The sequence below is a fragment of the Neophocaena asiaeorientalis genome, unplaced genomic scaffold (genome assembly GCF_003031525.2).
Source record: "Neophocaena asiaeorientalis asiaeorientalis breed wild unplaced genomic scaffold, Neophocaena_asiaeorientalis_V1.1 scaffold71, whole genome shotgun sequence".
NCBI classification, from domain to species: domain Eukaryota; kingdom Metazoa; phylum Chordata; class Mammalia; order Artiodactyla; family Phocoenidae; genus Neophocaena; species Neophocaena asiaeorientalis.
Window position 1 is genome coordinate 2328501 of NW_020175439.1, and position 23923 is coordinate 2352423.

At 44.6% G+C, this 23923-nt stretch overlaps 1 protein-coding gene across 2 annotated transcripts in view; it reads left to right on the forward strand.

The window, feature by feature from the left end:
- The window catches only part of CGNL1 (cingulin like 1), a 154433-nt gene that overhangs the window by 54395 nt on the left and 76115 nt on the right, over window positions 1-23923 (forward strand). For both annotated transcript variants that reach the window (XM_024767822.1, XM_024767821.1), the window contains exons 2-8: window positions 526-2125; window positions 2925-3019; window positions 4947-5052; window positions 7600-7701; window positions 8234-8382; window positions 10487-10622; window positions 18806-19018. In XM_024767822.1, the coding sequence (XP_024623590.1) occupies window positions 542-2125; window positions 2925-3019; window positions 4947-5052; window positions 7600-7701; window positions 8234-8382; window positions 10487-10622; window positions 18806-19018 (2385 nt within the window). In that variant the 5' untranslated portion in view covers window positions 526-541. The remainder of the gene's footprint in view (window positions 1-525; window positions 2126-2924; window positions 3020-4946; window positions 5053-7599; window positions 7702-8233; window positions 8383-10486; window positions 10623-18805; window positions 19019-23923) is intronic.

Here is a 23923-nt window from a genome sequence, read left to right on the forward strand (position 1 = left end):
ATAAAGATTTCAAAGCAGGGTTGTGCATAAAGAAGCTTGAAAGGGTTTTGACAAGAAAATTAACAGTTTAGAGAAAAAGAAAAATGGTGAGCATCAGAACGCCTTAGCTCTTAATTATTTTCTTGGAAAAGTACCTTGTTCTCAAATGCTGGTATACTGGAACATCCTACTGGTTAAAAATAAATAGCATAAAGGGTGAGGAAATGAACTAAGGAGAAAACATGGCAACCAGCACAGCCCGTCAGCTAGAAACAGAATAATTAAGCTCTACCAAAGGCATCAGGTCATTTGGCCAGTCATCTACCCTAAGGCCAGGGTTCAAGCTCAGTGTTGACAAGCACCACGGTCACGTGGGCCCACAGGCATCCAGAAAGGCCTGTTTGGACGAGCATTTGGTTCTGAAGTGTCCTTGCTCTTTAAAGTGTTTGGTTTTCCCTGAACTTTGAAGTCTTCCCTCATAATCTTCATTTAAACAGATATAATTTTAACTTAATGTCCTCTTTTTACCCCAATTTTCCCTGGTAGTGAACAACAGTGAGCCATGGAGCTGTATTTCGGTGAATACCAACATGTGCAGCAGGAATATGGTGTGCATCTGAGACTCACAAGTGATGAAACCAAAAAATCAAGGCATTCCCAGCCCGCTAAGGCGGGCTCCTACGGTGTCAGTATTCGGGTCCAGGGGATCGATGGCCACCCCTACATAGTCCTCAATAACGCAGAGCGGTGTCTGGCAGGCACGTCTTTTTCTGAAAATGGGCCATCATTTCCGTCTCCAGTGACGAGTAACCTGCCTCTCCATTCCAGCAATGGATCTGTGCTCGAGGAGAACAGTGCAGAAGACCTGCAGCTGCCCGAAAACCCATATGCCCCACCCGGCCCAGTAAGAAACCTGAAACAGCCCTCTCTCTTTGAGGGCAAGAATGGAGTTCTAGATCACACAGGGGAAGCCATGAAGCCATCCCCCGTGCTGAACTTTCAGAGGCATCCAGAGCTTTTACAGCCCTATGATCCTGAAAAAAATGAGTTGAACTTACAAAATCACCAGCCTCCTGCGAGTAATTGGCTAAAAGCTTTCGCAGAAGAAGGGACCAACAATAAGAAGGCTTGGACTTGCTCGTCCAAACCTAGCCATTCCCAGCCGACCAGACCTCCCTCGGAGGACCTGGCCAGATCCAGCGTGACGGCCATTCGACTGTGCAGCTCCGTGGTCATTGATGACCCCAAGAAGCAGACCTCGGTGTGCGTGAATGTTCAGAGCTGCAGCAAGGAGGGGCTGGCAGAGGAGGCGCTTGCCCCTAGCGGGAGGCCCCTACCCACCCACAGCGCGCACACCCACCCGGAAGCCAAGAAAACCAGGCCCGACGTGCTTCCGTTCCGGCGCCAGGACTCAGCCGGGCCCGTGCTGGATGGAGCCCGGTCCCGGAGGTCATCCTCATCGTCCACAACTCCCACTTCGGCCAACTCTTTGTACAGATTTTTACTCGATGACCAAGAATGTGCCATCCATGCCGACAATGTGAATCGTCATGAGAACAGAAGGTATATCCCCTTCTTGCCCGGAACTGGACGGGATATTGATACGGGGTCGATTCCCGGCGTGGATCAGTTAATTGAAAAATTTGACCAAAAACCTGGGCTGCAGAGAAGAGGCAGGTCTGGGAAGCGAAACAGGATCAACCCAGAAGACAGGAAAAGGTCCCGAAGCGTGGATAGTGCATTTCCTTTCGGTGTCCAAGGGAACTCGGAGTACCTGACCGAATTCAGCAGAAACCTGGGCAAGTCCAGCGAACACCTGCTGCGGCCGTCGCAGGTGTGCCCGCAGAGGGCACAGGCGCAGGAGCACGGGGGGAGGCAGGGCGGAGGGCGCGCCTTCGCCAGGCTGCCGGGAGCCCAGCCCAGGCCGCCCCTGCAGAACAAAGATGGGAAAGTTCCAGAAAACAAAGGTGGTCAGGAAAGTCCGACTGGGCGCACATCCTCCCTCCCGGCACAGACTAAGAAGGGGGAGGAAATCAAAACAGCCACCGCTACGTTGATGTTACAGAATCGGGCGCTAGCAACTTCCCCGGACTCAGGTACCAAGAGGATTTCTGTGAAGACATTTACTTCCACCTCAAATACTCAGGTAATACTGGTGGGAGTCTTTTTGTTCCTTCTAAGTGGTGTATCAATACATCCTGGCTGGAGGAATACATATCTTCCATCCTGAGTCAGTAATTGCACCACCTTGAATCAGTAATATTTTTTAGAGTTTTCCCCCTAGCAGTACATTATGACCTGCTGCTAATCGCTTGGTTTTCTAAGTAAATTCAAGTACCACTAGATTCGTGTTGTGTTCTTGTTTGTAAAGTAACTTGTCAAACACTATAGAGAGGCTCGATTTTTCTTTTCGTGTATGTGTAAAATCTGAAAGTATGCAGAATTTGTTTCCAAAACAAGAGGCTCCGTACTTAGGTTTATTTAGATGTATTAATTTTCCTCATGACATTGAGTGACTGGATTAATTTCTGTCCTGAGAAATTAGGTTAATCCTAATTTAGGTTTATCCTGAAGTGATGGAATTTATTTATGTGGTCCAGTTAGTGTTTTGGTAGTAACAGTAAAAAATAATGGTAATGATAAAAATGATACTAAGGTTGGTAAGTGCCAGGCACGCTTTGTTATGTATTATAGGATCGCACCAACCCTATGAAGGTAGGTACTATTAACTTCTATTTACAGGCGAGAAAATTGAGGTGAGAAAAAGTTAAGTAACTTGCCCAAGGTTACAGAGCCACTAAGTGGTGGAACCAGTTGTAATGAGCATCCTTACCCAAGGAATCCTTTCTGGGAAGCAGGAATGTGTTTGGAAGCTTCTGCTGCGGGGTTTTGCCGCCTTCTTGGAAGGAGCATCCTGTGATCTAATAACAAACATTGTGTTCCAGGCCACACCGGATCTGTTAAAAGGCCAGCAAGAACTCACTCAGCAAACCAATGAGGAGACGGCCAAGCAGATACTTTACAATTACCTCAAAGAAGGGTTAGTGATTTTCCTTCAAGGAAAAAAGCATTGTCCTTCCTGGTGGGCGTCTTAATTTTCTTTTCTGAGACCTTGTGTTTTACCCTCCCTTCCTGCCCTGTGTGAGCCATTTCGGGGTGCAGACTCCATGGCTGGAGTTGTCATAACAGCATTTAAGTCTTGGGTGGAGGAGGGTGAAGAGCAGGGGAAGGAAGTGTGGGGAAGAACATCCTACTTTAAAAGTTAAAAATGAATATGTTTTAAAAAGGATTGTTTACTGTTTCAGAAACAAATTCAAAGATAGGAGGAGTGTCTCCTATTCAGTTTTAAACTGAGTGTTGTCGCCTTGAGTTTGTATGCACACAGGGGTAGTCAGTCGTCCCTTATTAGAAGTTACAAATAAAAACACCTCCTCCCCTCCCCAGAGTTGACGTTGGCCAGGAGCCCCTGCTTCCATTATTTTTAAAGCATGTATGAGTCATTTAAAAGCAGTGCTTTCCACTTACTTATCTGGGGGGATGAGTTTGAATAATCTGGTTTTCAGTCCTTACTTAGATACCAACTGAGCTGGAATTCTAGGCCAGGAATTTGAAGTTTCTGTTTCAGTTCTCTCATCAGATATGATTAAAAAGAAGAAAAGCTTTATAGTCTGACATGACTGAAAGTCACTTGGCAAATAGTGATTGGTATCAGAACACTTCACAGTTTTATATTGTGCCTTACAATTTTCTGTCAGTAATATAGAGCTGACAGAATCATTCAAAATGTAAGATAGGGGCTCTTCTGAAAAAGGAAAAAGTAAAGAGATTCTTCTAGCTAAGAACTTTTATTAGTGTCTTTCTGTGAAGGGTTTTACCATGAGAAGATTAAGGTAGGAGAACTTCTAACATTTAAAATTCTTTCTCTACATCCTTTTATTTTTTTGGCCCATGATTTATTAAGAGACTGGTGGGACAGACTTTAGTGGGAGGCACCTTTTTAAGGAAACTTACTTAAAAATTTTTTCCCCTGCGCTTCCTGGTGGCGCCAGTGGTTAAGAATCCTCCTGCCAATGCAGGGGACACGGGTTCGAGTCCTGGTCCGGGAAGATCCCACATGCTGTGGAGCAACTAAGCCCGTGCACCACAACTACTGAGCCTGCGCTCTAGAGCCCGTGAGCCACAACTACTGAGCCCATGTACCATAACTACTGAAGCCCGTGTGCCTAAGAGCCCGTGCTTCGCAGCAAGAGAAGCCACCGCAATGAGAAGCCGGCGCTCCAAAACGAAGAGGAGCCCCCACTCACTGCAGCTAGAGAAAGCCCGTGCGCAGCAACAAAGATCCAACGCAGCCAAAAATAAATAAATAAATAAAATAAATTTTTAAAAAAAGAAAGAAAATAAGGGGAGAGATCCCCCTCCGTTTAAAACAGTTTTTTTCCCCTAAGTGCCAGGTATGTGTGATGGAAGGTAGTCCTTAATAGAACTTTATCTGACCATTACCTATGAAAGTCTAGACAAAGGGCAGCTGTGTTAACAACCTTGGCTTGGGGGATTATTTTTTTAAACAAAGGCGAAAACAAGTTAAGATCACGGTGGATCATTCCTAGCGTGACACACATACAGGAGAGATTCCTTGTTGGAGTGAATATATGTCATTTGAATCAGGCAAGCAACAAATTACTAAATTTTTATTGGATGTTATCTCCAAGCTTATTTAGAATGTGCTTGTGTCTCTTTCACATGTTTGGAAATGGGAACCCCTCTCCCAAATCGGGTGGTAACATTGAACAATTTGTCTGGAGAAAAATACACCATCTATCCTGCTCTCCTCACACTGGTTGTGTCTGCAGCCTTAATTAATTCACGCCTCTTGTGATTTATCTTCTTAAAGGGCTTGCTGTTTGTGTGTCGTGGCACATAAAATAGTCTGAGGCCAACGGTTGTGCCCTCATTGTGTTTTTTTCCAGAAGCACCGATAATGATGATGCTACGAAGAGGAAGGTCAACCTGGTCTTTGAGAAAATCCAGACTTTGAAGTCTCGAGCAGCAGGGAGCACACAAGGAAATAATCAAGTAAGGCGAAGCTTTGTATTTTGGAGAGGGCATTTCACATGGAACCTGGCAAACAAATCGCTTTCTTCAGTCTGTACTTTCGGTTACAGTAGTTAGTGGGAAGTCTCCTGAGTAGTAAGCAGTACCGAAGATGGAACAGCATGTTTTAAATATTGCCAATTTGCCCCCGGCCTTTTTTCTAGAAAGTTTTTTGCGGTACGCGGGCCTCTCACTACTGTGGCCTCTCCCGCTGCGGAGCCCAGGCTCTGGACACGCAGGCCCAGCGGCCATGGCCCACGGGCACAGCCGCCCTGCGGCATGTGGGATTCCCCCGGACCGGGGCACGAACCCGCGTCCCCTGCATCGGCAGGCGGACTCTCAACCACTGCGCCACCAGGGAAGCCCTTCTTTATTATTACTTTTTTTTTAGAAAGTTTTTAAGAAATTTTATTTTAAAAAAATCTATAAAATATAACAGGATGAAACAATAGGTGGTAAAAATTTAGAAAGGGAAAAGAAGAATAGGACGAATGAAATGAAGCATGGGATGGAGAACCCTAGTGCTATCGTAGGCAGGTTTGAAAAGTATGAACGGGCTTGGACCCAAGTTCTCAAACTTCAGAGAATAAGAAATAAGAGAATCAAACTAGAGAATACGGAAGAGAGACTGGTGGGCTGACCAGCATGGGCCGAAGGGAAAGGAAGGAGTAGAGTGGGGCTAAATTCTTTTAAAAAAACTGCCTGTTTAATTTATTGTACTGAATTTTAGTTAGGACTTGGAGATTTTTTTTTAAAGGAGGACTCATCCCCTATTTGATGAACGTGTACTATATGGTAGACATACCTTATGCCATGAAAGGAAGCAGCATGTAAGAGGGACGACTAAAATCTTGTCCCTCAATTCTATGCCACCTTGAATGCCGCATTTCTTGCTTGGGCATCTTTCCTTTTCCTTTCTGGGGGGAATTCTGCACTGGAAGGAAAAGAAGGTACCCAGAGGCAGGTAACAGGGAGTTGATCTATTGCTTCTTTTTTAACTTTGGAAACGTATGAATAAAGGATATTTATAGGCATCAACTACCCTTTTTTCTCTACTGTTCCGTATTCCCCTTGCACTCAGTTAACCCATGACTGCTGCTCTGGCATCAAATAAAAACATTTTTCAATTTATCCGTAGAAATAAAATTTAAAATATATAAACATATTTTATTAGATACCTTTATAGAGATGTATTTTATTATATATTGTGTATTGATATTATAAATATATAAAATATTTTTATGTATGCACACACACAGTTCCCACTGGGGAACCTTTAAGTTATACACCTTGCTTATAGGCAGGTTTCAGGAACTCTACACAGTTTTTTAAATTGGGTTAGGATTTTTTTTGCTAAATCTATTAAATCCAAATCATTACCATTACTGTTGCTTTGCATTAACCTGCATATTCTCCTGCAGAATGCATCCTTTGGTCTTGATGTTAAGATTGTCATTGTGGTTCCAGACTAGGGTATCCAGCCTAAACTGGGGAAGTTGGGGTAGCCCTTCTGGAGTCGATAACACTAATGATGTCTCAAAAGATCATAGAATTCTCCCAGAGAGGGGAAGCAGGGAGTTCTAGGTAGAGGGAACAGAACAAAAAACATAAAATATGAAGAAGTGTGTGCTTCCCGTGTTTAGGGGACTACAGGTAGTTTAGTGTAGCTGGAGAAGAGAGCTAGGATATGGGGACCATGCACCAGGTAGGCAGGACCTTGTAGATCATGTCAATTTTCATTTCAGGCCCAAGGTGATAGGCTTCCCCTGATGGACTTTAAACAGCAATGAGTAGTGTCGTATTTATAAAAATTCATTTCTTTGTCGTTTTTGGAGAGAGGTAAGATTAGAGGACGGGGGACCAGTTAAGCAGCAGCTGCTTCTTAATCAAGCCACAGATAATGAGACGATGAACTTAGGTTCTTAGACTTGTGGCTGTGATCACAGTGCCGTGACTGCTTAATTGCCCACATTTTCCCACTCCCCTTCTCTCTCACTTTATGAATCTGATTGTTTGCTGGCAAAGGTTTTGGAGTTTTATATTTTGGTGTCAGTTAAGTGATTTCGTGCAAGAGAACCCTCTCCCTTAATGGGCTAAGACCACATTGGAAAGCCACGAAGCAGGCAGTTTTTGTTTGGGAAAGAACAATCTACAATTTCCCTCCTTGGGTTAGATTTACATTTCTAAGATAGATTGTTCTCATTTGGCCTAAGAAAATTGGAAGTGCTGTGTTTCTGTTGACTGTTGGTTTCTGGTCTGCTTCATAGGAGTAGATGAGGAAGTACCTCATTCTAAGTTCATGCATGACTCACACCTGGATTCAGGTGCATGAGAGCCAAGACACTGCCTTTTCTGGTTTTGATTTCTGCTTTTACCTTTTCCCCTCCCTTTTAGTTGGAGTTTTCCAACCACTTTGCTGTAGGATTTTAGCCGAATCCTTTTGAGAGTGTCATCTTGTTAATGTTCATGCAAGAAAAAAATAAAGCATCTTGAACACTTAACTTAGGATATTTTTGCAATTAATCGTAGGCTTCTAATTCTTCATCTGAAGTCAAAGATCTCTTGGAACAGAAAAACAAGTTGACCACAGAAGTGGCTGAACTTCAGAGACAGCTTCAACTAGAAGTCAAGGTATCTGATTTTTCTTTATGCTATTTTATTCTGTTCCGTCTTGATTGATAAAGAATATTTTAAGTACCTTGGGTTGCCCAAGTGAAGTGAAAACAAATTTTTTTCCCAAAAGAAACATTCTTCCCATCGCTGAGCAAATTCCTGTATATTTAGTTCGTGCTGCCCAAAGAACTTCTTTTTTAAGTAACCAAAGGACATAGAGAATGTTGGCTTTGACAGAGTAATAGAAATGTTGTTGGATTCAGACAGGCAAATTGGAAACTAAATGTATATAAAACATCTGGACTAAGTAATAGAAAGAGCAGAATGTGATTTAGCTGTGTTTGTGTTTCTCTTTTAGAAGTATTACAATTCATTAAGTGTTTAGTATTCTTTCTAGTTGCAAACTCCCATGTCTTTATTACATAGTTCCATCAAGTTGTTTAATAATCTAAGTGCAGAGACATGGAGTCCATCAGAGATTAGAAGGAGGCTTCAGTGGGATGACATTAATGTACGGTGGAGGTACTTTAACATCACATATTCTTATTAGAATCAGCAGAACATCAAAGAAGAGAGAGACAGAGTGAAAGCAAACTTAGAAGCACTCCAAAGTCAACATGAAAGCAAGGTAGAAGAGAATGCCGAGCTGCAGCGGCGGCTGGAGGGAAGTGAAGGGGAGCTCCGGAGACACCTGGAGGAGTAAGTTCTGGTCCAGAGCCTGTGCCCTTCCTGGTTTCCTGCACCAATGGAGCCAGACACTTTTTGAAAAAATAATTAATTAATTAATTAATTTTTGGCTGGATCGGGTCTTCATTGCTGCACGCGGGCTTTCTCTAGTTGCGGTGAGCGGGGGCTACTCTTTGTTGCGGTGCATGGGCTTCTCATTGCGGTGGCTTCTCTTGTTGTGGAGCACGGGCTCTAGGTGCGTGGGCTTTAGTAGTTGTGGCTCGCGGGCTCTAGGTGCGTGGGCTTTAGTAGTTGTGGCTCGCGGGCTCTAGGTGCGTGGGCTTTAGTAGTTGTGGCTCGCGGGCTCTAGGTGCGTGGGCTTTAGTAGTTGTGGCTCGCAGGCTCTAGAGCTCAGGCTCAGTAGTTATGGTGCACGGGCTTATTTGCTCCAAGGCATGTGTGATCTTGCTGGACCAGGGCTCAAACCCGTGTCCCCTGCATTGGCAGGTGGATTCTTAACCACTGCGCCACCACGGAAGCCCAAGCCAGATCCTTTTTGTCCGTTTAATTCTGCCCAACCTTCCAGATCTTATAGGGCTGCTGACCCTTCCTTTTCTCCCTCTTATTCTTATAAAATTATAAAACTGGTGACGTGTAGCCTGCTAAGCAGAATGAATTTAATAATTTAAAATTTCTTTGTGTAACCTCAAAGGATATTTGTAAAGTTTCAGCCCTTAGAGTAGATCTCAGAGCAGCCAAGTGAGAAGCAAGGAATGCTGAGTGGTGATATCTAAGGAAGATCTCAAACAGCCTGGGCCCAGTCTCTAAAAAGCATGTGTCACATGACCTCCACAGTCTCCCACGTTCTGAATTTCGTCCTGGATGGTGCCGACCAATTTTTAATTTTTTTTTGCGGTACGCGGGCCTCTCACTGTTGTGGCCTCTCCCGTTGCGGAGCACAGGCTCCGGGCGCGCAGGCTCAGCGGCCAAGGCTCACGGGCCCAGCCGCTCCGCGGCATGCAGGATCCTCCCGGACCGGGGCACGAACCCGCGTCCCCTGCATCGGCAGGTGAACTCCCAACCACTGCGCCACCAGGGAAGCCCAGTGCTGACCAATTTTGTGACCAGTGCTTATGTACTTCTTTTGGGTCTTCAGAGAAGGAAAGACAAGCCCAAGATGGCCCTGCCATCATGTTGTGTTAAAATCTGTGACAAGAGGATTTGAAACAAAGGTGTGAAAATGGATGGTGCCATGAAGCCCACTGGCTATGACAGAAGCCTTACGTGAGAGGTTAAGCAGGAGTGAAATCTAGAGGGAAATTCAAGAAAAACAGGGCATTATATCATAAAAGCATTTGATTACCTTTGCCATTTTGATGGTGTAGTGTTTGCTTTTGAAACATTCTTAGAGGTTAATTTCAGAAAAGAGGTTGGTAAGAAAAAAATCAAAATTTAGAGTGCAGTAAAGACTTTGCAAAATAAAAGGTAGAATAGTTGTGAGTTCCATTTAGAGCAGAGGTTGGCAAACTTTTTCTGTCAGATAGTAAATGCTTTAGGGTTTATGGGCCATATGGTCTTTGCTGGAACTGTTCAATTCTACCATTGTATTGTGCAAACGACCATAAACAATACATAAATGAATGAGCATGGCTGTGTTCCAGTAAAACTTTATTTACAAAAGCAGGCAGTGGGCCAGATTGGCTCATGGGCCATAATTTGCTAACTCTCCTGGTCTAGAGTACTGGGGATGGGGTGGAGTAGGCTGGTAGGGAGTGGGGTGGCTTTAATGAAAACATTTATTATAAAAGTTGTGCTCTTTTTCCTGATTCCTTATCTTCTATGTCCAAATTCTAGTACCCCGTGATCTCCTTTTGGGGAGGAAATGTCACTGTATAACTTTTCCCATTACATTGGTTTGAGTTCTCACTTGTCTTCTTGTTGGGCCAATTAGACTGTAGACGTGAGTTCTTACCGGTGCCTTTCTGGTTTGTGATTTTCTGTTCAGTGCAGAACAGAAAATGGGAGGCTCCTTGGGGATTTAGGTGACTCTGCTTGATAATCTGAAGCTCTGAAAGCAGACTGGATGAAAATAAGCAGAGGCCAGGAGAAACTCTCTCATGGGCTTCTTTCCTGCCAGGCTGTTCCAGGTGAAGATGGAACGAGAACAGCACCAGACTGAGATCAGGGATCTCCAGGACCAGCTCTCAGAAATGCATGATGAATTGGACAGTGCTAAACAATCCGAGGACAGGGAGAAAGGGGCTCTGATTGAGGTAAGCGGGGCTGGGGTCAGGTGACAAGAGAGGCCCCGTCTGCCTGGCCAGTATGGGATGGGTGGGGGAACTGGGAGCCATACTCTGTTGTGTGTTTGTTCTACCTGTCCCTATGTTCCCTTCTGTGAGAGCATCATATGCAGTAGTTTGTCTTAGGAGAATTTTCAGCCGTACAGAAAAATAGAATAATGTGTTAACTGCCGTAGAGCCCCAATCCAAATCCAACAGTTATCAACATGTTGCCATATTTACTCCATTTTTTTCTTCTCTCCATCCGTTCATTTTTCTTTTTTTGCATTCATCTATCTATTCATCTTTTTTTTAAGTTAATTTTCATTGGAGTATCGTTGCTTTATATCTATTCATCTTTGCTGAACCATTTCAAAGTAATTTATAGATAAAACCACGTCTCACCCCTAAACTTTTCAGCATGCATTTGAATAATTAGGGAATTTTCTTATAACCACAATACTATTATCACATCTGCAAAGTTAATTCCTATGTTGTATTATATACAATATATGGTCTTTCTTCATCATTTGCCAGCTGTCCCTCAAGAGTATTTGCTAGTTGTTGTTTTTCCCCCAAGCCAGAATCCAGTCAGGAATCCCACATTGCTTTCATTATTCTCTCTCTCAGAGTTCACTTTTCTTAGTATAGCCTCTGTTGTCCCTGCATCCCCTACTCCTTGCTCTTTTTCTCCCATCCCACTTCTGTTTTTTTTTTCTTTTTTTTTTGCGGTACGCGGGCCTCTCACTGCGGTGGCCTCTCGCGTTGCGGAGCAGAGGGTCCGGACGCGCAGGCTCAGCAGCCATGGCTCACAGGGCCAGCCGCTCTGCGGCATGTGGGATCTTCCCGGACCAGGGCACGAACCCGTGTCCCCTGCATCGGCAGGCGGACTCTCTCAACCACTGCACCACCAGGGAAGCCCTTTTTTCCTACATTTTTATTTATTTCCCTATACATTGACAGATTTCATCTATAATGTAGGAACAAATATAGTGTGTCTACAGTTTTGATACCTGCTTTTAAAAGTTAATACGTCAGAAATATTTTTCTTTATGATACTTTATAGTCTTCATATGTCATTTTTAAGAAGATACCCCACAATATGCTTAACCATCCTCCAATATTTAAGTTGTTTCTTTTTTTTTTTAATTATGAGAAAATATGTTGAATTTTTTATACGTATCCTTTTACTTCTTTAGAAAAATTTCCTAAGGAGAGAAATGTCACTGAACAGGTTATGACTTTTGATAAAAATGTAGCTTCAGGGCTTCCCTGGTGGTGCAGTGGTTGAGAGTCCGCCTGCCGATGCGGGGAACACGGGTTCGTGCCCCGGTCCGGGAGGATCCCACATGCCGCGGAGCGGCTGGGCCCGTGAGCCATGGCTGCTGAGCCTGTGCGTCCGGAGCCTGTGCTCCGCAACGGGAGAGGCCACAACAGTGAGAGGCCCACGTACCCCAAAAAAAAAAAAAAAAAGGTAACTTCAGAAACATTTAAATAGAAGGTAAGACTTTGCCATAGTCTATGATTCCTTGTGTGGACACCTCACTGATTCTAAAGGGAAAGATATTATCTTAACTATCAGGAAGTCTCTTAAGTTGCTGAATTTTCCTAGTAACTAAAACCTAAAATTGTTAGTTGTCCTTTCCTCAGGTATTTTCTATCCTTTTAGATCTCTGTTTTAGTGCATTTGAGCTTGCTCTGATTTGCTATTTCTTTTTCATTGAAGAGCATATCATCTTTGCTTCTTCCCACATTTCATGCCTAGCATAGTGCCAGGCAACAGAGCAAATGAATAAATAAATTTCAATATTTAAATTAATTTTAGGGACTTCCCTGGTGGTCCAGAGGTTAAGACTCTGTGCTTCCAATGCAAGGGGCACAGGTTCGATCCCTAGTCGGGGAACTAAGATCCCACATGCTGTGCTGTGTGGCCAAAGGAGAAAAGAAAAAAAAAAGATAAATTATTTTAAAAATGCCACCACTAAAAAAAAAAGGGAATAATTCTGAAATGAACTGTAGCTTCTTTGCCTCTTTGAACACAGTATAGTGAGCATATATTAACTGAACATAACTAGCTTTTTGACTTATAGTGGTAACTGGGATATGAGCTTCAGCTTTGGTGATGTGTTTTCAGGCAGAGGCTAATAATGAGAGACTCAGGAAAGGGAAACAGCGTACATCTTTTCTTGAAAATGTTCCTGGTGTTGCTGGTTTTCTGGTTATTTGCCTCTTTCCTGTAATGGAAGCTATATCATCTATTGCTGCCTTTCGGCAAGAAAAGTTAGGACACAATTAGCTTCTCTATGCCAAAGAGGGTTTCTCCCCCTCTGGAAAATTGTCCTCACTCTTTTTATCAGTTTCCTTTGACGTGTCAGCAACATTTAAAAAACGATCTATGGATTCTATATCCCTAATAAAATAAACCCCATCTCCTCGTCACTTTCAGTTTATTCTTCATATCTTAATAAAAAGTGGCCTGGGGGAATCTGATAACTGATTATAGTTGTAGCCAAGTTCTCCATGGCACTTGGCTTAGAACAGACTCTTAAACACAATGAACGTTAAACACTTCTGCTTTTTAATGTTTGCAAAAGCTTGAAGGCCCTAAATTTTGTGAGGCCTGCATAATGCATAAGATTTCTCATGAAATATCTTTTAATACTTCACATTCTGTTCAATAACATTGGGCCCCTATATGGAGTCAGTAAAGTAACATTAAGAGAGAATAAAATCATTTAAAAAAAAAAAAGAAAGGAACGAAGGAAGGAAAAAAGGAAGAAATAGTAGAAAATATCCTGTTTTTTTAGGAGAAGTCAAATAATTGGCCAAGAATAGGATGACTGTTATTTCTTAAACAATTGATGGTTCCGAATTTCTTTTTTAACTCAAGATACAAAAATAATTATAGGTCAAGTTTTCAGTCACTTCTTTGTCCATGAATATGTTTCCCTCTGTTCTTGGAGTGATGGGTAAACATGCGACATCTCTCTAAGCCTCATGACGGTGGGTTTTTCTAATTACCAAAGATTGTCTTTGATGGGAGCCTGTAGTGTTGACAGATGGGCCAACAGAATCTCGTGGTGTTTTATCCCTGACATTTACCAAGATACAAGTACTTAGATATCAGTAAACTATTCTGGTTTTAAAATCCTATTGGTCTGGGGATAGGCTGTGCTCAGAAATGACATCTCTAGAATACTTATAAGCTTATTGTGTTGTGATGTTACTGAACATTATACACATTTTACTAAGGAAGCAACAGAAAAAATCATGTCAACTGTGTTACACTTTGTAGGCCATCCTTCTGGGGGAAAAAAAATAACAATTCTTTGGCAGCTACAGTTTTGATAAAAGACCTTTACTTTTCCTTTCAATGAGTGTGGGCCAGAGATAGGGACTCTGTAGAACTTCTGGGAAGCTTTTATGCAAAAGAGAGTCTAGATCAGTTTTGTTTTCTCATTTTGACATGGAATACCTGTGAGCAGGTGGTGTGTGAAGTGAAAGTGAAACTTTCTGTGGGCAGATGAGCTGCTACTCGGGACATTCTGGTCTGTGTCTTTTGGTGCCCCTGCTGTCAGGACAGCCACTGGCTGCTGCTAGTAACAGCTGGGGCCCAGAGCATGCTTCCTTTTCTTCTCAACTTTCCTTCTTGTGTTTTCAGGTTCTGGGCAGGTTTCTTTGCTCCTGTTTAGAAAGGTGGACCTCCTTACAAGCACTTGAGCAGAACTCAATACACCGTTCATTTGCATCTGAGAGACTGAGGAACTGCCCGCTCCTCAGACTTTCTTGAGTGTGTAGTTTTGTCGTCAGGCCTGCAGAGGCTGTGTAGTGAAGAGAACGGGCATTGGTATCCAATCTGGGTCCCAGTCTTCACTCTCCCACTTATAAACTGCGTGATCTTAGCGTCTCGGAGGTCCAGTTTTTTGTTTTTTAAATAATAATATTCATCTCCTATGATTTTTTTTTTTTTCTTTTTCGGTATGCCGGCCTCTCACTGTTGTGGCCTCTCCCGTTGCGGAGCACAGGCTCCGGACGCGCAGGCTCAGCGGCCATGGCTCACGGGCCTACCCGTTCCACGGCATGTGGGATCTTCCCGGACCAGGGCACGAATCCGTGTCCCCTGCATCGGCAGGCGGACTCTCAACCCCTGCGCCACCAGGGAAGCCCTCTCCTATGATTTTTAGAAATGCTTAGCGTAATTCTTACTATGTAGTAAGTACCAAACACAGTCAGTTTTTTTAGCCTACCCTGTACCCACCCCCAAATACACATCCATACTAGGTCTCTATCTCTTGTACTTTCATGTGTGCACCTAGCCTGGATGTGTATAGGTTTTGAAAGTACTGCTTCTGAGTGCCCAGAGTGTTTGCTTTGATTGGAGTCTACAGAGAGGCATGTGCATCTCTAACAGACATTCACGAGTATTTCGAGGTTTATGTGTTTTCTCTCACTTCTTTGGCTTGATATAATTGGCAGTGAAGCCACCGAGGTGATGAAGTGAAGTTTTTGAAATCTCCCGTCCCTTTCGGTCTCTACCCTGGAAAGCTTCAAGTGCTACTCAGTGATACGGTGAGGTATAATCTGATTGGATTTGTGCAACAGAGTCCACTTAAGCAACAGCCCCAGACACAGATAACAGCATGTTGGTGTAGAATGGACCATAAAAACAGGTTCTTGACATGCATTGGTGGCAGTACACAAAAGGCAACACAAAACACAGATATATCCTGGAAAAGATAAGTGTGGGAAGAGGAACTGACTTATCGTTAAAACAATTGAGAAATGTGTGAAAATAAGAGCAGGAAACGGGGTAGGCTCGCAAGGGCAATTGTGAAGAAGCTGGCAGGAGGCTCCAGGAAGGCCTAGAGAGATAGCCAATAGCAACAGTGATGCGGGGGGGGGCGGGGCGTTTTGTGGGTGTTTCTAATATCCCTAAGGAGGGACTGGACAGTGGGAAGCACAGGGCATCTCCTTTGACAAATATCAGGACGGGGGTATATTTTCATAAAATTTACTTATGTGTTCTGTGTTTGGTGCTTTGGAAGAGCCAGAGTTGCTCTAGTTGCCTAGACGAGTCTCTGGAAGTTTCTTCTAAGCTTATTAGTGCTTGCTAGCTAGATTCTTGAAGGACTAATTCTTAGTCTGTGCAATGTAGCTCTGTCCTGGGATTGCAGAGGCTCCCCTGGTTTAATGGATGTGCATGCGTAGAGTAAAGGAAAGAGATTCCATTGTCAGTTATTCTTAACTTGATACAGGTAGTTTCATCCCCTCATCAGTGACCCACTTCTTAAATGGAAAGTAGTATATCATCTCTGAGGCCTCGGGTCCCAGGTGGCAACCATTCCTTCAGTTCGCCAGGAGCTCCAAGAGGACAGGATGCGTATTTACTTAGAAGCTGCCAGTGAAAGAATAGACGAGTTTAGAATTCTGACATCTCCAGACTCCTGCTGTACTGCCCATGTTAATTTATTTATGTCCAGAACAGGCCTACTCCCAACATCATTGATCCGTGCATCAGAAATATAAATCAGATCTATGTCCTTTTTTCAAGGAGCTGATAGGGCTTCCCTGGTGGCGCAGTGATTGAGAGTCCGCCTGCCAATGCAGGGGACATGGGTTCGTGCCCCGGTCTGGGATGATCCCACATGCCGCAGAGCGGCTGGGCCCGTGAGCCATGGCCGCTGACCCTGCGCGTCCGGAGCCTGTGCTCTGCAACGGGAGAGGCCACAACAGTGAGAGGCCCGTGTACCACAAAATAAGAAAAAAAAAAAAAAAAAAAGGAGCTGATAATCTAGCAAGAGAGATAGGAAAATAAAATCTAGATACAAGGACTGCACGGTAAAAGTATTAAGTGCTGTGAGAAGCACAGCTTAAGTGCGGTGGGTATTCAGGAAGGGGATTCAAGGAAGACTTCTTGAAGGAGGTCATACAGTATCTGAGTCTTGAGAGGTTTTCTGAAAGGCAGAGAGACATGGGACCGAGAGGGATGAAGGGCATCCCAGACAGAGGATGCTGTGTGGGTGATGGCATAGAGGCTACAGGTGAGAAACTGGAGGTTGGGAGCCGTTGGGCAGCTCTTGCAAACCACCTGGGCTGGAGTTGTTGAGAGCCTCAACCAGAGAGGTGAGGGAAAGGATCTAAGATGTTACAGAACTAACTTTTTGGTTGTGAGGGACAAGGACGAGAGAGATCAAAGTCGCTGCCAGGCTCCTGAGCAGGTGCTGCCGTTCCAGAGAAGAGGAGAGGAAGGGACTTGGAGAATTCATTGAGAGGGCTTCCCTGGTGGCGCAGTGGTTGAGAGTCCACCTGCCGATGCAGGGGACACGGGTTCGTGCCCTGGTCCGGGAAGATCCCACATGCCGCGGAGCGGCTGGGCCTGTGAGCCGTGGCCGCTGAGCCTGCGTGTCTGGAGCCTGTGCTCCGCAACGGGAGAGGGCACAACAGTGAGAGGCCCGCGTACCGCAAAAACAAAACAAAACAAAAAAAAGCACCGAGAAACGTAAGCCTCCGGAATCATAGGTGCCCAAGGGACATCCAGATGGATGAGTCTCGCAGGTCTGGACTCAGATAAGGGTTGGAGGTAAAGGTTTGGGGGGTTATTTATATAGAATTTAAAATTGAGGGGAAAAAAAAACCCTAGATGAGCTTGCCAAAAAAGAATGAAGAATGCAAAGGCACATTCTTGGGGATCATTTTAGCTTTTTAATAAGAGGGAGAGAATAACCAGAAAAGATTGTCTCAGAAAAAGTGGCCCGAGGGAAGAAAACTGGAGCATGCAGTCTTTGAACTGCAAGGCAGAAGAGAATTCTAAGGGGACAGGTGAAGAGGATCAAAGAGGGATTGAGAAAAGTGAGGACTGAGAAAAGACCATTGGATGTGGAGATTAGGAGGTCAGTACAACCTTGGAGGGGACAGGCTTAGCAGAGTAGGAACAAAAGCCATTTGCAAGAGAGTAAGGAGTGACAGGGTGGTCAAGGAGTAGAGGCAGTGAACAGAAATTATACTTTCAAAAGTTTGGTGGAGGGCTTCCCTGGTGGCGCAGTGATTGAGAGTCCGCCTGCCGATGCAGGGGACATGGGTTCGTACCTCGGTCCGGGAAGATCCCACATGCCACGGAGCAGCTGGGCCTGTGAGCCATGGCCGCTGAGCCTGCGCGTCCGGAGCCTGTGCTCCGCAACGGGAGAGGCCACAACAGTGAGAGGCCCGTGTACCACAAAAAAAAAAGTTTGGTGGAAAACCTTGTTTCTTCGTTTGTTTGTTTTTGCCCTTGACTCAGGATCCTTGTGCCCTGAGGAAAAGGGCAGAGATTCAAGGAAACAGAAAGGAGCAAAATGACAGAGAAAAACGACAGCTGATGAGTAAAGACTTGGAGCAGGGTGGCAGGGGAGAAAGCTTGTTGTCTGTGAAGTGGCTTTGGGTGGGGAGGAAGCCTGGCGTCCAGAGAGGAGCTGGGTGGTCAAGCCCAAGTCCTGGCTGAGTACAAAGTAGGGGTATCCGCCGGGGAGGGTGAGCCTCAGCTTGAGGGGAGCTGAGCAGGTCTGACTAGAGATGGTGACCTGAAGGGAATGCCCAGCCTTGGCAGGACACACTTGGGTTTAGGTGATGCGATTTATAATAAGCGGAACTTGCTGCCCCAGTTTTGTGACTTTGCTCGTGAACAGTGAGGTTATGAGGCAGTGAAGGCGGAGAACGTGTGAATATTGTACCTGCTCAGCATGGGGCAGGGGCACCCCGAGGACTCGGGTTGTGGCTTAAGGGTTTGACTACACGCGGGCTTCTGGGGGTGAAGGTAAGCGAGGCCAGCAAGTCGGCGTGCACCCCACGAAGCAACGGCTCCTGAAGGCCGCTAGCAAGGGCTACAGACCATCGCACCGAAGTGACGTGAGATGGAAAAAGCAGACCTGGCCCCTCAGAGCGTCGAACATGAAATGAGTTTCCCTTTTCTCCCTCAAATTAAATCTCAGAAAAGCTAAGATAGTTGAATCGAGGGGGATGGTGGACTCTGAGGAAGGGAAGGGGAGAGGAGGAGAGGGGCTAAAGCAGCGTGTAGTGTACGGGAGGAGAGAGTGCGGAGGACAAGCAAGGAAGGGTAGGGCTGTGTGTGCCGGTGACCGAGGGGGAGGTGCAGGGCGGCTCGGCATCCTCACCTCCCCGCCCGCGTTTCCTCCCTCCAGGAGCTTCTGCAGGCAAAGCAGGACCTTCAGCATCTACTCATCGCCAAAGAGGAGCAGGAAGACCTCTTGAGAAAGCGGGAGCGCGAACTCACCGCCCTGAAGGGAGCCCTGAAAGAAGAGGTTTCCAGTCACGACCAGGAGATGGACAGGCTGAAGGAGCAGTACGACGCCGAGCTACGGGCCCTGCGGGAGAGCGTAGAGGAGGCCACCAAGGTGGGTCCCGGCCAGAGTGCGGAGGGGGTGTCCGTTGCTTGCCTTCCTTTTCGTGACAGGTTGAAACCCAGTTTCATCAGATGATTGATCCAGACCTTGTTCACAGACAATAAACTCAGCAGTTCTGTTGGTCACCGTTTTAAGTTTGTAAACTTAAAAATTGTTAAGGACCCTGCTTAGAAGCTCTTACAGGCAGTGAGGTTTAGAAAGCCCAGGAGTGAACCCCTCCAGGGTTCCGAAAGGTCGCTGGCCTAGGGCATTGCGTGACTTTGCTAATGGGGTAGGGTTGCAGACAGGACCCAGATTTCTGGAATCCTTCACCCCTGCCCCTGCCTGTTCCTTCCGACTTGTGAAGCCTTTTGTTAGACAATTCAGGTTCTTTTCCCAGCAAAGTTACAAGAGGGTTAATGGGCTGAATTGCCCAAACCCTTGCAAGATAATTTTTCTCTTAATTGAATTCTTGGCTCCTGCAGATAGATTCTAAATTATGTTGAGGTCTTTGGTGCGGGCCTCACGTGGGCTGTTAAAGAAAAGGGGAAAATGAAGGGGAAAATGTTGTGAAACATCATGCCATCTTTAGGGAAAGAGGGGAATTACAGAGTATAAATTGTTTAGAGTCTCCGCAATATATAGGTTAAAGATGATGAAGAAAGAACTCTTGATATTGTTTGTTTATTCTGTGATGATTGCAGTGACAGCTCAGAGCTGGTAGGCCCTCTCCCCTGCGCTGCATCGTGACTCACTGATTTTCAGTTACAGCACGGTAATTGCAAATGACAAGACGTGAAAGATGGGTTTGTTGTCTAACAATAAAACGTTTGGGAAATAGTCTGCTTGGGGTTATTATAACAGACAGTTTAAAAAAAAGTTGATTTGCCTATCTTAGTTTTTTTGAGGTTTGGTTTAGTTTGAGGGAGAAAAGCGAAACTGATTTAATTTTCATTGCTTTGCAGGGACATGTCTCTTTTTTCCGTCTGATTTCCTTTCTGTGCAGGAGCCTGGTGTCCTTGCTCTTGGCCTTTATATGCTGTTGCTTCATGGGGGACATGCCAACAGGCTGCTGAGTAAAATAATTTTCCTTTGGACCCATCATGTCTTTATCATCTTCAGACCTTATGTCAAAGGTTGAGTTAACATGGTTTATTCATTGAAGGGTAGTTGAGGATGGTGTTTGGCATGTTTATAGTGATTTGACGGTAAGGAAAATTAAACTTAGGCCACACACAGGATGCAGGAGATTTTATTGGAAGTTTCTAGGTCCTCTGCTGTCACATGTTACAAGTGGGGAAGGGAATCATGGTAGGCGAAAGAGGATCTTTGTTGTATGGAAATGAGATAATCAGTAAAGACTTAGGCTACTGCATTTTTGTTGTTTTTAAATTTTATTTATTTTTGGCTGTGTTGCGTTCTCATTGCTGCTCACAGGCTTTTCTCTAGTTGCGACGAGGGGGGCTACTCTTCGTTGCGGTGTGTGGGCTTCTCATTGTGGTGGCTTCTCGTTGCAGAGCACGGGCTCTAGGCGCGAGGGCTTCAGTAGTTGTGGCATGCAGGCTCAGTAGTTGTGGCGCACGGGCTTGGTTGCTCCATGGCATGTGGGATCTTCCCGGACCAGGGCTCGAACCCGTGTGCCCTGCATTGGCAGGCGATTTCTTAACCACTGTGCCACCTGCAAAGCCTGGCTACTGCATTTTGAGATCTCCTGACTTTTAAGCGTTGCTTCAAGTTAGACAGAAAAGAATCACATAGACCAGCGACAAGCCATTTGTAGTCGACAGTGTGTGCCCTCTGTCGCCTTGTGGCTGTCCCTAGCACATTGTCTGACACACAGTCACATCTGTGCCGCATCAGATGAGTGCAAGTAAGCGGAGGATCAGTTCCCCTCTTAACCGGATTTTCAGTCCCTGGTGTGTGGTTCCTGTTGAATTTTCTCCAGTAATGACATCGGAGATCTTTTAGGAAACTCTGCTATTTCTCTGCCTTGCTTTTTGCATTTCTCTGCAGTTTCTTAAAGAGGATCCTGATTGTGTTTTTTTATACCTTGTTAGCTTTTGCTTCTGAAGGTGTTTTCCAAACAAATGTGGCAGAATCATATTTAATGGAAAAAAAATTATGTCAGTGTAATGGACAGATGCTGCCTTTTTGTTACATTATTTACATATCAGTACTATATAATAGAATTTTAGTAGTATTGTATTAACTACTTGGAGAAGAGTGAATTAAATATAATTTTTTAATTTAGTAAAGAGTTTCTTACATTTTACACCGGCCTTTATTTTTTTGTAATTTAAAAAAATTTTTTATAAGAGATATATTTTCCAAAGTTCTTTTTTAAAAAAATTAATTAATTAATTTTTGGCTGCACTGGGTCTTCATTGCTACATGCAGGCTTTCTCTAGTTGCAGTGAGTGGGGGCTACTCTTCGTTGCGGTGCACGGGCTTCTCATTGCAGTGGCTTCTCATTGTGGAGCATGGGCTCTAGGTGCGTGGGCTTCAGTAGTTGTGGTACACGGGCTCAGTAGTTGTGGCGCACAGGCTCAGTAGTTGTGGCACACGGGCTTAGTTGCTCTGTGGCATGTGAGATCTTCCCGGACCAGGGCTTGAACCCATGTCCCCTGCACTGACAGGCGGATTCTTAACCACTGCACCACCAGGGAAGTCCTGTACACTGGCCTTTAGCCTTTTCCTGCCTCAGGGAAGGGACTCACCCACCACTGTGACTAAAAGCTGACATTTCTTTAAGGAACTGCATTATATTAAAAAGTTTATTTCCTTGGTAAGTCTTTGGAGGCAGCCCAACCTCCTAGCATCAGTTTTTCTAATTTTTGCTACTGAATCAGGGCCAAAAATCCCTACAGTGCTATTTTATCATTCTCAAATAGCAAATATTTCATTCTGGCCTGAGCTTGAGCACTAAAAGTTTTAAATTACTAGAATATTTGGTGAAAACTGTCACATTATATGAAGAATGTTTTATAGGTATTCCAAACAGATACTCTGTAAAAGTGGTTTTCGTAGACCCAGACAGCCACACCTTTTAAAGAACAGATTGATTGCTCAACAGAGGAGAATTCATGAGCGCCCTGATGGTGTGGGGTGTCCTCGTGCAGCAGAATGAACGTCACTTCCCCTCAGAGTGGTGGTAGTTCAGGGCATTCAGTGAGCTGCTTCAGTTCCCTCCCCACAGAAGGAGTGGTCTTTACATTGTTAGAAAGAGGATTCTATCTATCACACAGTCTTTGAAAAGACTGTGTGATAGATAGAATGTTGCTCCATAACATACTTTTTTTCTGTTATGTTCTTCTATACTCTTTCCAGTTTTGAAAAGGAAATGTCCTCTTTCTCCTTGGGTCTGTGGCAGTGGCTGGGATCCACGTGCAGAAATGGACACTCAGTGGGGATGTGCATGACTGTCATCTGGGAGTGAAATGAAGACCGTGCATAGCTGTTAGCGTCTGCTTTTCATCCCTACCCCTCCCTGTCCCCAGTTCTTGAGCAAGAGAGAAGTGTAGATGGTGGTCAGCATTTTCAGATTTCTCAGAGAGTAGCCCCAGCTCAAATTCCAGCTCCTCTAAGAGCTTGCTTCTTGGACTTTACAGTTTCCAGGGGCCTGGTATTGCTGATTATAGAGTAAGAAAGATTAAATGCCCCAAGTGAAGCTATAGGAGATGGCTTGTGCTGGTGGAAACTAGGAAAGATTTCATGGAGGGAGGTGTGAGAGCTGAGTGGTATTTGGACATGTGAGCATGGAGGCTGAGGACAGTTGGGGTACCGAGTACAGCATAAGCAACACCTTGTTAGGTGGGAAGGTGAGATGTGTGTTTGGGCTGGAGCCTTGTGGAGCAATAGAAGAGAGAAGAAGGCAGGCTTAGGATAGGAGGAAGAAGAGGAGGACACAGATGCAGAGACCTGAAGAGAAGCAGCCAGGATCAGTAACAGAAACGCAAGGGGAAAAGCGTTGTATTTGGCCTAATTAATGAAACATTTGAGAAACTTGTAAAAGCAGCCCGTTTTCATATTACATACTTATACGTTGAGTCTGTGTGCTTTTATATTGTTCTGCTCTTTATAGTGTAAATTCTTTCTAACGTTACACCCACATTTTATATTCTGTATAACCCTTAGAGAAATTTTATTCAAATTCAGTGATGTTGAAACATTTTTTTCCCCTCCAAAACTGTCCTTAGATTATGCCCTTATGTGTGTGTTTCACCTGATAATTTGGAAATGTCGCTCAGTCTTGTAAAAATGAATATGTGCTCTTGTGCTCCTTTCTCATAGCATCTGTAGATTGTTCCTTCCCTCTTTGCTACCAATCTGTGAACAATTTCTTTTCAAAGCATAAGGTCGGCAGAGGGTCAGATGGTAAAACCAGTGCTAATCTCAGGATCAATGGAATTGCCTTCCTTAAGAGAAGGCTAATTCAGTGTAAAATCTCATTTCTGTCTTCTCCGGTGGAGGCACGTTAGCCAGGGAAACTGTAAAAAATCCTTATTTCCTCAGCTCTTTAACTTCGCATAATCAAGTTACTCTGAATGACAGCTGTTGAGAGCGGGGGAAGCGGCAGGTTTGTAATCAGGTGCCCATAGGAAAATGTCCCTTTTCTGCAGATTCAAGTGTGCCTAGAGTGGCTCAGATCCCTCCGTCGGCAAAAGTAAAATGGGAAACATTCAAGGTTAAAAAAGTTCTACTTTTCATTTTTTTTTCTCTCTAGTTTTTTCCCCCCAGAGCTGGCTCTTCATAATTACATCACTCTTCTGCATTCTGTACTAATTAAAATGTACCTGAATAAAGAGGCCTGGTGTGGCCTCCTAGGGTGTTCGTTTTGAACCTTCCATCAAAGCCCCAGACATGCCCCATCCCTGCTGTGTCTCTGATCCCAGGTGCATGGGTCCTGATAAATCTCTT